Source organism: Diabrotica virgifera, chromosome 1, assembly GCF_917563875.1.
Source record: "Diabrotica virgifera virgifera chromosome 1, PGI_DIABVI_V3a".
Taxonomy (NCBI): domain Eukaryota; kingdom Metazoa; phylum Arthropoda; class Insecta; order Coleoptera; family Chrysomelidae; genus Diabrotica; species Diabrotica virgifera.
This window is the reverse complement of record NC_065443.1, coordinates 219,155,681-219,170,056: the sequence shown is the minus strand read 5'-3', so window position 1 is coordinate 219,170,056 and position 14,376 is coordinate 219,155,681. Positions and strand designations below refer to the sequence as shown.

General features: G+C 34.1%; 1 protein-coding gene across 1 annotated transcript in view; it reads right to left on the bottom strand.

Annotated features, from left to right (window-relative positions):
- Positions 1 to 1,265: 1,265 nt before the first annotated feature.
- The window catches only part of LOC114330024 (guanylate cyclase 32E), a 965,459-nt gene continuing 952,348 nt past the window's right edge, over positions 1,266 to 14,376 (bottom strand). The window contains exons 22-23 of the mRNA XM_050647412.1: positions 10,396 to 10,559; positions 1,266 to 4,308 (exon numbers count right to left, since the gene is read on the bottom strand). Of these exons, the coding sequence (XP_050503369.1) occupies positions 4,165 to 4,308; positions 10,396 to 10,559 (308 nt within the window). The 3' untranslated portion in view covers positions 1,266 to 4,164. The remainder of the gene's footprint in view (positions 4,309 to 10,395; positions 10,560 to 14,376) is intronic.

Sequence of the window (14,376 nt, the reverse complement as noted above, 5' to 3'; positions counted from 1 at the left end):
ATAATGAAGTGCAACGGTATCTATATTCCGTTTGAATATAAACTTGATAACACACCACTAGATTGTGTTAATACAATAAGAGATCTTGGAATACTGTTTGACAAATCGCTAGAATTCGCAGAGCATATCGATTCTATTATTTCAAATAGTCCTGTCGCCAGGGGGGGGGGGGGGGGGGTACAACGGCCTCCTTAATTCAGATGGACTTACCCAAGTTTTTTTATGTATTTTGACCCGTAGAACACGAATTTTTTGGGTAACAGTTGATCCGAATGTCGATAAGATTGTTATAAATAAAGAACTTGAGGAATTACATAACACCGATTTTTCGCAAAACAAAACATTTTTTTGTATTTTTTGGGTGATTCTCAGCAAAAAATGATCCTACAAGTTTTTTCGTAGGATGCATAGTTTTCGAGATAAACGCGGTTGACCTTTCAAAACATCGAAAAAGTGCAATTTTTGAACCCGAATAACTTTTGATTAAAAAATAAAGTAGAAATTCTGCTTACTGCATTTGAAAGTTCAAGTCAAATTCTATCGGTTTTTCCTATTTGCGTTGCTAAAAATTAAGTTTTTCTTTGTTAAACAAAGCCATAAACACATAGTTTTTCCCGTGCCCAATGCATGCGTTTTAATGTACGGAATCTACGTAGAAATTGTGTGTATGCGCGCCTACTCGTTGGATTTCAAATGAGAAATGCATTTAAAACATCATTTAATCACTATGTGTTTATAGCTTTCTTTAACAATAAAAAAATTAATTTTTAGCAATGAAAGTAATTAAAACCGATAGAATTTGACATGAACTTTCAAATGCGGTAAGCAGAATTGCAATTTTAATTTCAATCAAAAGTTATTCGGGTTCAAAAATTGCAATTTTTCGATTTTTTGAAAGTTCAACCGCGTTTATGTCGAAAACTATGCATCCTACACACGCGGCGAATGTGAAAATGAACGCAATTAAGAATAATTATAAATGCCTCTCTTCGTTTTTGCACAAGTTTCTGTTATAAGTAATGTTATATCTGTTACAAGTATTTATTATTTTGCAGCTTAAAATATAGGTACATTGGTAGTATGTTCACACAATGTCTTATGGTAACAATCCAGGAATAATTTAATCAGATGGTCATTGAATGTTCCCTGAATGGCCAGGACATTCAAATATTGATAGAACTTTGGTAGTACATTCCTGGAATGTTTTGTGTTGTTAGGGCTACCATCACTATGTTTCTCTTAGTAATAAAACAACATTTATTTTTGTATACATTTATTAAAATAAATAACATTTGATAAGTTTGAACTTTCATAATATTCAACAGCCACAGAACATACATTTCGAGAAAGCGATCTACAATTTCTTTCTATCGAAATAGGTATATTAACCTTAAGTTAGAATTAATATGCAAAAGTCAACAATACCTCTTTAAAACATTATGGTAAATTATGATGTACCCAATTAAACAAATTATTAGTATTTGTACTCATTTTCGTATGAAAGAATACATAAAAAAATTAAAAATACATATTGCTGTTACATACGACTTTAGTCATAACAAGAGCCATGTCGACTATCTCAACCTCCATATAGGTTATTTGACCTCATCCATTACATGTATGGATGGTAAGAGGTAGGTGATGGTAGTAGAATAGGAACGCTGCATGAGACGTCAGGAGCCAGGGTAAAAGTATACCAGGACCAAATCTGGGGAGATAATAAAAATTATCCAAACATTGATATTTTATGCAATGAATTTCCAATGATTGAAAAATATGAAATGGCAATATGACATATATTAACGGCCCGAAATAACAATAGAAAACGAAAATATAATCAGTATTCCCAAATCAGTGAACTCTAAACCAAACTATCACCAGCAGCAACAGTTTTTCACCAACAGTAAACTTCATTCCAGCACATTCTTTCGTTTACAAATCATAAATGAATAAAATGAAAAATATGAACAGTAACAAAGAACTTTTTTTTGTTCAGCAGTGTTTTCAGAAAAGTATAAAAGTGCCGTTTATTATTATTAATTAAGAATTAATGTCCCTGGGTAAGGTATTTAAGGATTAGTGGTTAAGGTACGTGCCAAATTATCTGAAAGGGAAAATGTTAGACCAATGCCTGCTTCCAGTCATGACTTACGGCGCCGAAACACTATCGTTAACCCAGGCCGCAGCAACCAAACTTAGGAGTGGCCCAAGGAAGAATGGAAGGGTCACTACTTGGACTGACTCTCAGAGAACAGGGTTAAAAACGAGAAAATCAGAACGACATGCGTCACAGATGTCGTAGAGGGAATAGCAAGGCTAAAGTGGAATTGGGCGGGTCATGTAGCCAGAATGAAGGACAGGAGGTGGACCCAAAAATTACAGTGTGGAGATCACAAACAGACAGAAGAAGTAGAGCTAGACCATCTACACGATACACAGACGGCGCCAAAAGGGTTGCTGGGAATTGGTTGCAGGAAGCTTAAAACCGACAGAAATGGAAGAAATTAGGGGAGGTCTATGTTGATCTTTGCAGAAGGCTGGATGATGAAAGGTTAATTGTAGACGCAATTTGTGAAGTATTAAAATGTTCAATTCCAGTTTCTCAGCTCATTAAACTGAGAACTAGGAAAAAATATTGATTAACTATTGTTTATGTCGCACATTTGGAGAAACACTGACTTAAGTGCAAATTTCTTAATTGTTGGGAAAACGCATTTACAGTTTTGAAAGTTAATTAAGGCCAAAAATGAGATGCGAAAAAGAAGAAATTTATTTTGCACGGTTTTAGTTATTACCGTATAGGTATATACTATAATATACGGCTCAATGACATCTCGTAACGCGACAGTTCGTAACCGGACAACTGGTAACGGACAACTCGTAAAAGCGACAGTTCGTAACGGCGACACTTCGTAACGGCGACAGTTCGTAACTACACAAATTCGTAACGGACAATTCGTAACGTCAACATTGAATTATTCTGCTTATTTTTATTAACGTGGAAACGAAATGATATTACAATTATAAATGGAATTATGTTTATCAATTTAAATAATCAGTATCAGGATAAACATTTTTAAGGCATTTCATATTTCGTGTTTCAGAATATAATAAAAGTATTTAAACCAAGTATTAAAGTATGAACAGCCATCCCTCGTATCAACTATAACCGTTGGTTAAATACCCCAACGCTATAACCAATCACAAGGTTTATTATAATAACAGGTATATATAATCTTTCCTTTACAAAATGTTAACTAGAAAATTGGGAATGTCTAAAAACGGTTGTTGGCTTAAATATTTCACGAAATAATTTATTATTCCTTTGTCTAGGTATATGCAAATTTAACGAACAATAAGAGGGATAAACATTTAAAAATATTGTTAAAAGTTTGTAGTATGTATTTAAATATTTGTTTGTGTTTAAAAACTTTTAATATATTTTATGAAACACGAAACATAAAATGTGTTAAACATGTTTATCCCGGTACTGATTCGTTAAATTAATAAACATAGTTTTAATTATAACTATAATAATAGATAGTTTCCACGTTAACAAAAATAAACAGAACAATTCAATTTTGACGTCACGAATTGTCCGTTACGAATTTGAATAGTTACGAACTGTCGCTGTTACGAATTGTCCGTTACCAGTTGTCCGGTTACTAACTCTCGTGTTATGAGATGTCTGGTCACGAATATATACCTAAAGTGTTTTTTTATGATTTTTTTTAAACATCCCCTCTTAAAGCCGCCTGAAAGGGGAAAAAATTAGCAAATATGTCCTTGTTTCTCCAAAAATTAGCAACTATATCATTGTTTCTCCAAAAAGTTAATAATTTTATTAATTTTACTATTACATACTAACGTTGTATCATGCACAACCGACAATCTGGCTTTGTTGCACCAAGAGAGCAGGTGCAAATAGAAATTCAACAACGACATACACGTCATCTAGCAAAATAGGGAAGAGTTGCAAATCTGACTTTGCTTCCCCAGACAAATAAGTAAAAGGCTTGTACAATATAAAAAAAACGTGCATCATAGATCGCTTATCTCTGAGTATTACACATAGATATATTTCATTGAAATTACATAAAGATATTTGAATTAATTGACAAGTAACATTTATACTGGATGGATCTTCGTCCTTTTGGACGGTAATCATATGAATTGTTCGTTGTGCTCCATAAATGTGATGGTCGGGGCGGATCTGGGGTTTCTATGGACGCAGGTGTAGTTCAACCTGCTTGTGTGGTACTTGTACATTTCCGGGCAGAGCATATCGAAGCTACCGTCAATGGTTTCCTAAAAAATAAATTTGAATTAGTCTAAATTACCGTATACTTCTATGATATTACTTAAATACTCATGACGTAATAATATTATGTTTATGGATATTTTTTCTCATTCAAAACAAAGTGTGACGTAAAAAGTAATCACTTGAGAATAAGAGGTAAGATAAATCATCATACACACATCGAAGGACTGGCATCTTGCCGGAACATTGATTAGCTAGGAAAAGGTAAGATGGGTCACATCGTGCTTGACCCTTTTCAAGTCACCAGGGTCTCACGGCATATATGCAGCCCTACTACAGTGAGCATTGGATATTCTTCTGCCGCACCTTGTGGGAAGGTTCAATGCCTCTCGGGTTCTGAGATTGTTTTCTAGAAATTGGAGAGAAGTACGGGTGGTCTTCATACCAAAACCAGGGAGAATGGACTATAACCTACCAAATGGTTTCTACTGGACTGGACTGGATATCTTTCTGCCGTATCTTGGGGAATGTTCAAAACCTCCTTGGCTCTGAGATTTATTCCTAGGAAGTGAAGAGAGATACGTGTGATCTACATACCAAAACCATGTACGATGGACTACACCTTACCAAAGGCTTTCCGACCAATTTAGCTAACATCGTTTCTCTTGAAAACGATGGAAAATCTATGCGGGAAAAAGTTCTGATTTATTTATAGCCTACTTCATCCAAATAAACATGAATATACTTTGGAAAGATCTACCGATTCTTCACTGCATCAAGTAGTGGGAAGAAATTGAAAGAGCGCTGGTTAATAAAAAAACCAATGTAGGTATATTCATAGAGATTGAGGGAGCGTTTGAAAAACCATATTCCCAACCATCACCCAAGAGCTCAATGTCAGGAACGTCTCCCTGGCCCTGAGCGAATGGATATTCAATATGCCCTCCAATAGAGCAATAAGCATAAATATAGAAGACGTTTCGGTTAGAGGCATGGTTATAAGGGGGTGCTTACAGGGGGATGTTATCACCTCTCCGCTGGAACACCTTTTTATAGATATTCTGGTTCACCAACTCCGCAGGAACGGTTTCTAGACAATAACATATGCACATGATATAGCTACCTTAAAAAGCGGTAAGTTTGAGAACACATTATTTGAAAGATTATAAGTTGCTCTCAGACTAATAGAAACATGGTGTAAGGAACCCTCACTCTCTATAAATCCAACGAAGACCGAGATGGTCCTCTTCGCCATAAAAAGAAGTATCACGGGCCTTAATACCTTAAGGAGTCTAAACTGCAGTTTAAACTTCCATGAAGAGATGAAATACCTTAGATTTACCCTTGACAGAAAGTTAACATGGAACTCCCCTTATATAGTTTAGCTTTTTTTTTTTTTTTCTTCCTTATTGGCTTTGGATTACTTGATCCATTCAGCCACGATAGATAATAAATTACTGTTTGCTACAATATTCCAAATATAATACATTGCATTACATAATACATTAGGTACATGTGCGCACATATTATAATACTTATGCACGCACATGCACATACATACATACATATGTAGAAGTGGAAACATTTAATTGACCAGTAGGTATACTCCTCATTCATGGCCCTAACCAACTTAAATTAATTTACAAATAATTAAATCGACAAAAAAAAACTACATGCTAATACTAAATACTAATACTAAATGCTAATAAATATATGTTTTTTTTTTACACAGCGATAAGGCTTCAACCCGGATCAACCCCGCGGAGGTTTACACCCTCTTTGTGTTTTTAATTTTTTTTTCTCTTTTTTATTTTTTTTTATAATTTATTATACTTTTTCTTATTTATAGTTTAGCTAAAAGAGCATATTTATATTGCCTACAAACAGTGTCGGCAAACGATCGGACGCACTTGGTATATTCGTTCATGGTGATTTCCTGGATCTACACTACTATCATTACACCAATGCTAACTTACGGAGCTATTACGGGTACCAAAAGTGCTACAGGTAACAGCGATCATCAAACTAAACCATATTCAGCGGATATCTTGCCTAAATATGTATAACAGGTGCCATAAAAACAACACCAAGTTGCTCATTGGTATCCCCCCTCTAGACAGATACATCAAAGAGGTGGCGCTGGTGACAATGATGCGATTGCACTCATTGGGTTTAAGGCTCGATGTAGGAATGGGACAATTGAGAAGTCGTTTCTGGCGGGAAGAGTTGAATGCGCTACCCCTGCTACATGCAGACTCCGACTAAGTTAAACCTACATTTTTTTGTTTTCGACAAACGCTACATAATCGAAACAAGACAACAAGGGAGTCAAACCTGGCAAATGAGTTTTGCATATAATACACCGATGATTTCAAAATGGAAGAAGGTTCAGGTTGCGGGATATACTAATCTGCAAAGACAATAGACAAGCCCTACTAAACCTAAATAGGCCACGTGTCACATCAGGACTAGTAATGGAGTGTTGTGAGTCACTAGCCTAGCACTCTTAGGGATTGGTAATCTTTTTTGCTTGTCAACTACAACAATCTCGGAAATTGACAAATTAATATCACTACCACACGAAAAACGTGCAAATATGTCAAGAAGGGGCAGGATGTAGACTTGCCAAGGTAACACTAAGGAAACTTAAGAAGTCAGCATCAGAAACGTACTTGTTTTTTTGTTTGCAATGAACGTTCTATCACAAAGATGCTTAGACATGAACCAAGAAGTTTACACTTTGGAACCTATATTGGAGGAAAACAGCAAATGTGAGGGTAGGCTAACAGAAGAAATTCAAATCCGTCGAGGAGTTCGACAGAGATGTATTTTATCGCCACTTTTATTTAATCTGTATAGTGAAACCATCTGTCAACAAGCACTTGCGGAAGAAAATGGTTTGATAATAAATGGTAAGACGATCAACAATATAAGGTATGCTGACGATACGGTTTTCCGATCGGGAACGCTAGTAGAACTACAAGATCTCATTCAAAGAAGTCTCAATATACAGGTTGTAACAAAAATACAGGTCATAAATCAAATATGGGAAAAATGCGACCAAAAATAGTTCGAATGAACCTAACTTACCTTAGTACAAATATGCACATAAAAAAAGTTACAGCCCTTTGAAGTTACAAAATGAAAATCGATTTTTTCGAATATATCGGAAACTGTTAGAGATTTTGTATTGAAAATGGACATGTGGCATTCTTATGGGAGGAACATTTTAAAGAAAAGTTATAGTGAAATTTGTGCGCCCCATAAAAATTTTATGGGGGTTTTGTTCCCTTAAACCCACCCAAACTTTTGTGTACGTTCCAATTAAATTATTATTGTGGTACCATTAGTTACATTCTATATCATTAAAACTTTTTTGCCTCTTAATATTTTTTCGATAAGGCAGTTTTTATCGAGTTGCGGCTTCTTTTTTAATATGTTTACATAAAAAATTTATGGGGGTTTTGTTCTTTAAACCCCCAAATGTTTGTGTACGTTCCAATTAAACTATTACTGCGGTACCATTAGTTAAACACAGTGTTTTGAATACTTTTTGCCTCTTTGTATTTTTTCGATAAGGCACCTTTTATCGAGATGTGGCTTCTTTTTTAATATGGTGCAAAATCTTCCCAAAAATATAAATCATAAATAAATTTTCATATTATTACCAATTCCCCATAATCGTACTTACCATATACAAATTAATATGTGGTGGATTTGACAAACATTATAAATATCTCGATAAAAACTGACTTTTCGTAAAAGTACTAAGAGGCAAAAAAGTTTTTAAAATATTATGTTTAACGAATGGTACTACAATAATAATAAAATTGGAATGTATACAAAACTTTGGGACGCTTTAAAGGAACAAAACCCCCATAAAATTATTATGGGGTGTCCAAATTGAACTATAATTTTTTTAAGATACTACTGCCATAAGAATGCCACATGTTCATTTTCAATAAAAATCTTTAATAGTTTTCGATATATTGGAAAAAATCAATTTTCATTTTGTAACTTCAAAGGGCTGTAACTTTTTTTATGTGCACATTTATACTAAGGTAAATTAAGTTCAATCGAACTATTTTTGGTCCCAGAATATGTGAATAAATGTATGACCTGTATTTTTGTTACACCCTGTATATTGTAACAGTTACGGCTTGAAAATTAATTTGAAGAAAACTAAATTTATGGTAATCGCGAAATCAAAGAACATCAGAGCTAATTTTGTAATGGACAGCACAGTGATCGAGCGTGTGTCCTGTTATAAATATCTAGGTAGTCCTGTTATGAACATAAATATAGAGTAGAAATTGCTAGAGCAGTTTTTAATAGAACGCGCGCAAACTCTTATCCAATCGTGATATAAATAATGTTGCGAATACAAATGCTGCGGTGTTATGTCTTTTTTACCCTGTTATAAGGAGTTGAGGCTTGGACACTAAAACAGTCGACCATAAGAAACATCGAAGCATTTGAGATGGTGCTATAGGTGCTATAGGCGCATTCTCAAAATATCATGGATGGACCGCGTCACTAACACGCAAGTATTCCAAACTTTAGACAAAAGATGCGAAATCATAAATGAGATAAAAACTAGAAAGTGGGAATACTTGGGGCACATTATGAGGAGTGAAAGTACGAACTTTTAAGAAATATCATGGTGGGCAAAATTAAGGACAAAAGAAGTGTAGGAAGAAGAAAAATATCGGGGGTTCGCAATCTACGTGAATGGTTCGGGTGTAGTTCGATTGAACTTTTTACGCGCGCTGCTAGTGATGTTGAAAAAGTAACTGTTCGTTACAAAGTACTTGTTACTTACGAATACCGAAAGTAACGATTACTATACAGAGAGATAAATCGTTACTTTGATTACTTTGATTACTTTGATTACTCTAATTACTTCGTTACTTCGTACCAATCGTATCAGAGCGAGTACCTATTTTGATTTTGAGTATTGAATCTACTCGGTTGATATCGGTTGATATCGAAGTCGAACCGGTATTCCACGAGTGTTCGGTATCAGTAGAGTTAACTGAAATTTTATCTATGAAGGGCGAAGGCTATGAAGAGTTTTACAGGATTACAGGGCTCTGAGAGCTATATCATTTAACAAAGCATGCACCCAGAAACAGATGTCTATACGATTTGTCGAGGTAGATATTTCACAGAATTTCACAGATGTTAGTTCTTTTGAAAACAAAAATGCAACACATTAGATTTTAATAACAAAAACACACTATTCTTATCAGGTCTAGAAAAAATAGCTTAGATTGACCGAAAAATATGTAGAAATGATAATATTTCTAGACTATCATCAACTTTAATTTTACATGTAGGTATGGCATTGTTTTTATTAGACCAGGGCATTTAACCCTAAAAACACAGGAATAAATCTATTTTTAAATACAACAACTAGAGACTTGCAACTTTTTGCATTGTGTTCAGGATTAGGATGACGTCTGGAACAGTCTACAATACAAAAATAGGTAGAAATGCATTATTACATTTTAGTGTATAAAACGCATCGAAAACTGCATAAACATATTAAAATCAGTATATTAAGGGTTATTGGGGGTCAGTTAACACGAATTTGCAATCAGAACCGACCTTCGAAGCACCTGGGTGCCCAGGTACAAGGTACGTCATCTAGAGTTTCGATGGTTTGTTTTTGACACATAATTGATGCAAACAGATTACTCGAGATTACTGATATTGTGGAGCAGCAATGACAGAACAATTACATATTATTTAATTTCTATCCATGAAATAGATCGGTGAAGGTCGTTAAATCGGATCTTATACTTATACGAAATACTCAGAAATGCGATTCTCGATATGATTACCGCTACTCAAATACAAAAGTAATCAAAGTAATCAAAGTAACGAATACTTTAAATGATTACTTTATACAAAAGTAACGATTTGTAACGAATACTCGAAAGTAACTATAATCAACATCACTACGCGCTGCTAACAAAGTCGCAGTAGCCATGATGATTTCCAATCTCCGCTAGGAGTATCACGTGAAGAAGAAGAAGTCAATTAATTATTTAACAAACTTTTAAAGATAGTAGTGGAAATTGCTGAAATTTCAAAAATTATTCTGTTATGTGAAAATGCAAAAGACTTACTTGACTTTCGACGGGATTGAATGCTCGTCTTGCTCGCTGATGAAGCTGAACTACCGGACATGTAGCCTGTGATAGACAAGATTGGCAATTTTCGAAAAGATGAGAATCGCTTTCCAGATTGACTCCCGTTCTTCTCAAAAGGTCCGGCGTTTTACTGCTCAATCCTAAAAGTTGAAGTATCAGGTTTAACCAAAAATAAATAGAAAACGAATGAAATATCAGGACTAAAACTAAATTGCATATTGAAATTAGGAAAATTCTATAAAATCATAAATGTTGTGAAAATGGGAGAAAAACAAAATCTTATAAGTAATAGTATGGTATAACTAGACCCAAACCCAGACATCCAAAGTTAAAGTTATCCTCCAACACCAAATTGTTCTATATGGTCCACATAATGTTCAGAAAAAAGTCACACCATTTTGAGCGTCGGGTTTGGGGGGGAGAGGGGGAGAAATCGGAAAATTCGTAGTTGTTTACGTTTTTCGTAAATATTTCTAAAACTATACGATTAAGCATAAACAACCCTCTATACAAAAATGTTCTACATTAAATTTGAAACAAAAAAGGTCCCATGCATAATCCTTCTTAAATGAACGGTTTCAAAGTTACTGAGGTAGTATAGTATAATTGGTCCAAAAAAGGCCTAACCTAAACATCCAAAGTAGAAGTTTTCCTCCAACACCAAATTGTTCTATACGGTCCGCAAATTGTTCAGTAAAAAGTTACACCATTTTGAGCGTCCGGTTTGGGGGGAGATGGGGGAGAAATCGGTAAATTAGTAGTTTCTTTACGTTTTTCGTCAATATTTCTAAAACTATGCTTTAGCGTAAACAATGTTCTATACAAAAATGTTTTACATAAATTTTAAAACAAAAAAGGTTGTGTACATAATTGTTATAAAATCAACAGTTCCAGAGTTACGGAGGGTGAAAAGTGGAGGTTTTCGATACTTTTTATATTTTTTGGGCTATTTCCTACTGATTTTCTTTAACAGGATTGTGTTTTATAAATCAAATTTGCTATTTCAGTGGCCTATGTTATGTTAGTGATAAGCCCTTGAAGAAATGTCAACCTCACCACCCAAAATCATCATCAATGGCCCAAAAAATATAAAAAGTATCGAAAACCTCCACTTTTCACCTTCCGTAACTCCGGTACCTTTGATTTTATAACAATTATGTATAGGACCTTTTTGTTTTAAATTTTATGTAGAATGTTTCTGTATAGAAAATTGTTTAGATAAAGTGTAGTTTTAGAAATATTGTCGAAAATCCTAAAAAAAACTACTAATTTACCGACTTCTTCCCCATCTCTCACCCAAACCGGACGCTCAAAATTGTGTAAATTTTTACTGAACCATATGTGGACCATATAAGAACAATTTGGTGTAGGAGGAAAACTGTTATTTTGGATGTCTGGGTTAGGCCTTTTTTGGACCAATTATACTATACTACCTCCGTAACTTTAGAACCGTTCATTTTAGAAGGGTTAGGCATAGGACATTTTTTATTTCAAATTTAATGTAGAACATTTTTGTACAAAGGGTTGTTCATGCTAAACCGCACAGTTTTAGAAATATTGACGAAAAACCTAAAAAACTACGAATTTACCGATTTCTCCCCCTCTCCCCCCTAAACCCGACGCTCAAAATGGTGTGACTTTTTTCTGAACATTATGTGGACCATATAGAACAATTTGGTGTTGGAGGATAACTTTCACTTTGGATGTCTGGGTTATGCCATCTTTTGGATCAATTCTATCATACTATAACAACTAAAACACGTTATTTAGTCCATGTGGTGAGACCGCTCCCGTCTGAAAAAATTTCTGATTCGGTTTCTTTGTGGATTCCTATTTAAAAATGTCCCCTTTAAGCAAATCTGAAGGGTGCCTGGCGGAATTTTTGGGCAGAAATTGTTTAAACAATTTTTTTAAACAAATACAAAAGATCACTTTTTTTTGCTCTGGAACATATATTTTTAGGTTTTTTCGGCCATTCTAAATCAGAAAGGTATCTTGTAATTTTTCTTAAAAATTGATAGTTTTCGAGTTATAGGCGATTTAAAATCTGAAAAATTCGAAAATACGCATTTTTAGGCTTCAAAACCCATATTTAAATTAGTATTTTTAAGTTTGCCAGATACGTAAATAGAAGACTAAATATTCTAAGCTTCAAAATTCTGAAGAGTGATCGCGTCTAACCTTTATATGTACCGTTGGTTTTTAATTGTTAAATATGCGTGTTTATCCGATTGTTTTACCGGTGCGGCGCGCTCTATTTCAAAAATCTCCTATTTTCCTCCGAAAAATACTTTTTCTAGATTCTTTGGGTTATTATAAATAAAATAAGTTTCTTGGCATTTTTCTTAAAAGTTAATAGTTTTAAAGTTATAAGCGATTTAAAATCCGAAAAATGCCAAAAAAAACGCATTTTGGAGTTTCAATCGCTTATAACTTTAAAACTTTTGAGAAAAATGTCAAGAAACTTATTTCATTTAGAATGTCCCAAAGAATCTAGTAAAAATATTTTTCAGAGAAAAATTAGAGATTTGCAGCGGCAAAAATATCGGAGGAACGTGCATATTTAACAATTAAAAAACAGCGGTTGAAATTAAGACTAGACGCAATGACTTTTCAGAATCTTGAAGCTGAATGTATAAACTTTAATTTAAGCATCTGGCAACCTTAAAAATACTAACTTAAATATGAGTTTTAAGGCCTCAAAAATACGTATTTTCGCATTTTTCAGATTTTAAATCGCCTTTAACTCGAAAACTATAAATTTTTGAGAAAATTTACAAGATACCTTTCTTGTTTAGAATGACCCACAAAGCCGCCCGGCACCCTTCAGATTTGTGTAAAGGGGACATTTTTGAATGGGAATCCAGAAAGAGACCTAATCAGAAATTTTTCCAGACGGGAGCGGTCTTACCACATGGACTAATTGTAGTAGTTTGATTTTTGAATAATGACATTTTAAATATTTTTCATTCTTCTGGATTTTGTGGAGCTTGCATAAAGCTTTCCAGTTTTTTAATTTAGATTGATATGACATAAGAGTAATCCTCGGCTGTAAATTTCTGTAGTAAGTGTATATTTCACAATCTAAGATCTATGATAGAATATGATTATTATTTTGATTCCAATTTTTCTGTATTTTTATCATGTTTGCTTAAGATAACTAATACCAAGCAGACTTTTCTGGGCCTAAAGGTTTCTCTTCGTGCGGTGCTTATCCATTCCGAATGCATGCAATTAACATATCTATTCTTATTTAATAGCAGCTATTTGTAGTCTGGTTGCAGACTTCTTAAACCGTTTTCTCATTTTATCAGAACAAATTAAAACAAGCCGTATATCTGCTCATTTCTCTTAATATGTCTATCTGTGAAATTCGTAAGACGTGTCTGTAGCACAGCTTCAAGCTTTGTCAAGGAAGTATGCCTCTAATTCGTTCAACAAGGTAGAAAAATATATAATGGCTTCTAGAGGTACTTTAATTAGACGCCTTACTTTATCAAACGTCTTACTGTAATCCACAAAACAAATATATGTTCCGGGTGTCCCAATAAGAATAGCTCTCGGCCATATCTCAGGAACCGTTTATTGTACAGCTTTGAGAAAAAAATATTTATAACCAAAGTTGCCTCGGGAAAAGCCTGGAAATTATTTTCATAATTCTAGGTCCACCGCTAGAAGGCGTAATTGAATATCACAAAATTAAAAAAAAATTTACAAAATTTACTTAATGAAAGGCACTGGAAATCCAATCATCGTATTCTTCATAAAATTCTGCGCATATTTGATTTCACAAGTTTAAGTCTACCTTTGCAAATAATAGGTGAGAGTCAGTGGGAACCTTCTTATGAAAAAATGGCTGTAAGTCCGGATCTGATAAATCGAATTTTGCATATTTGTTCTTGTTGAAAACAGTTCTTTTTCGTCAATGTAAGAGTCTTATTTTCGAAATAGCCGAAT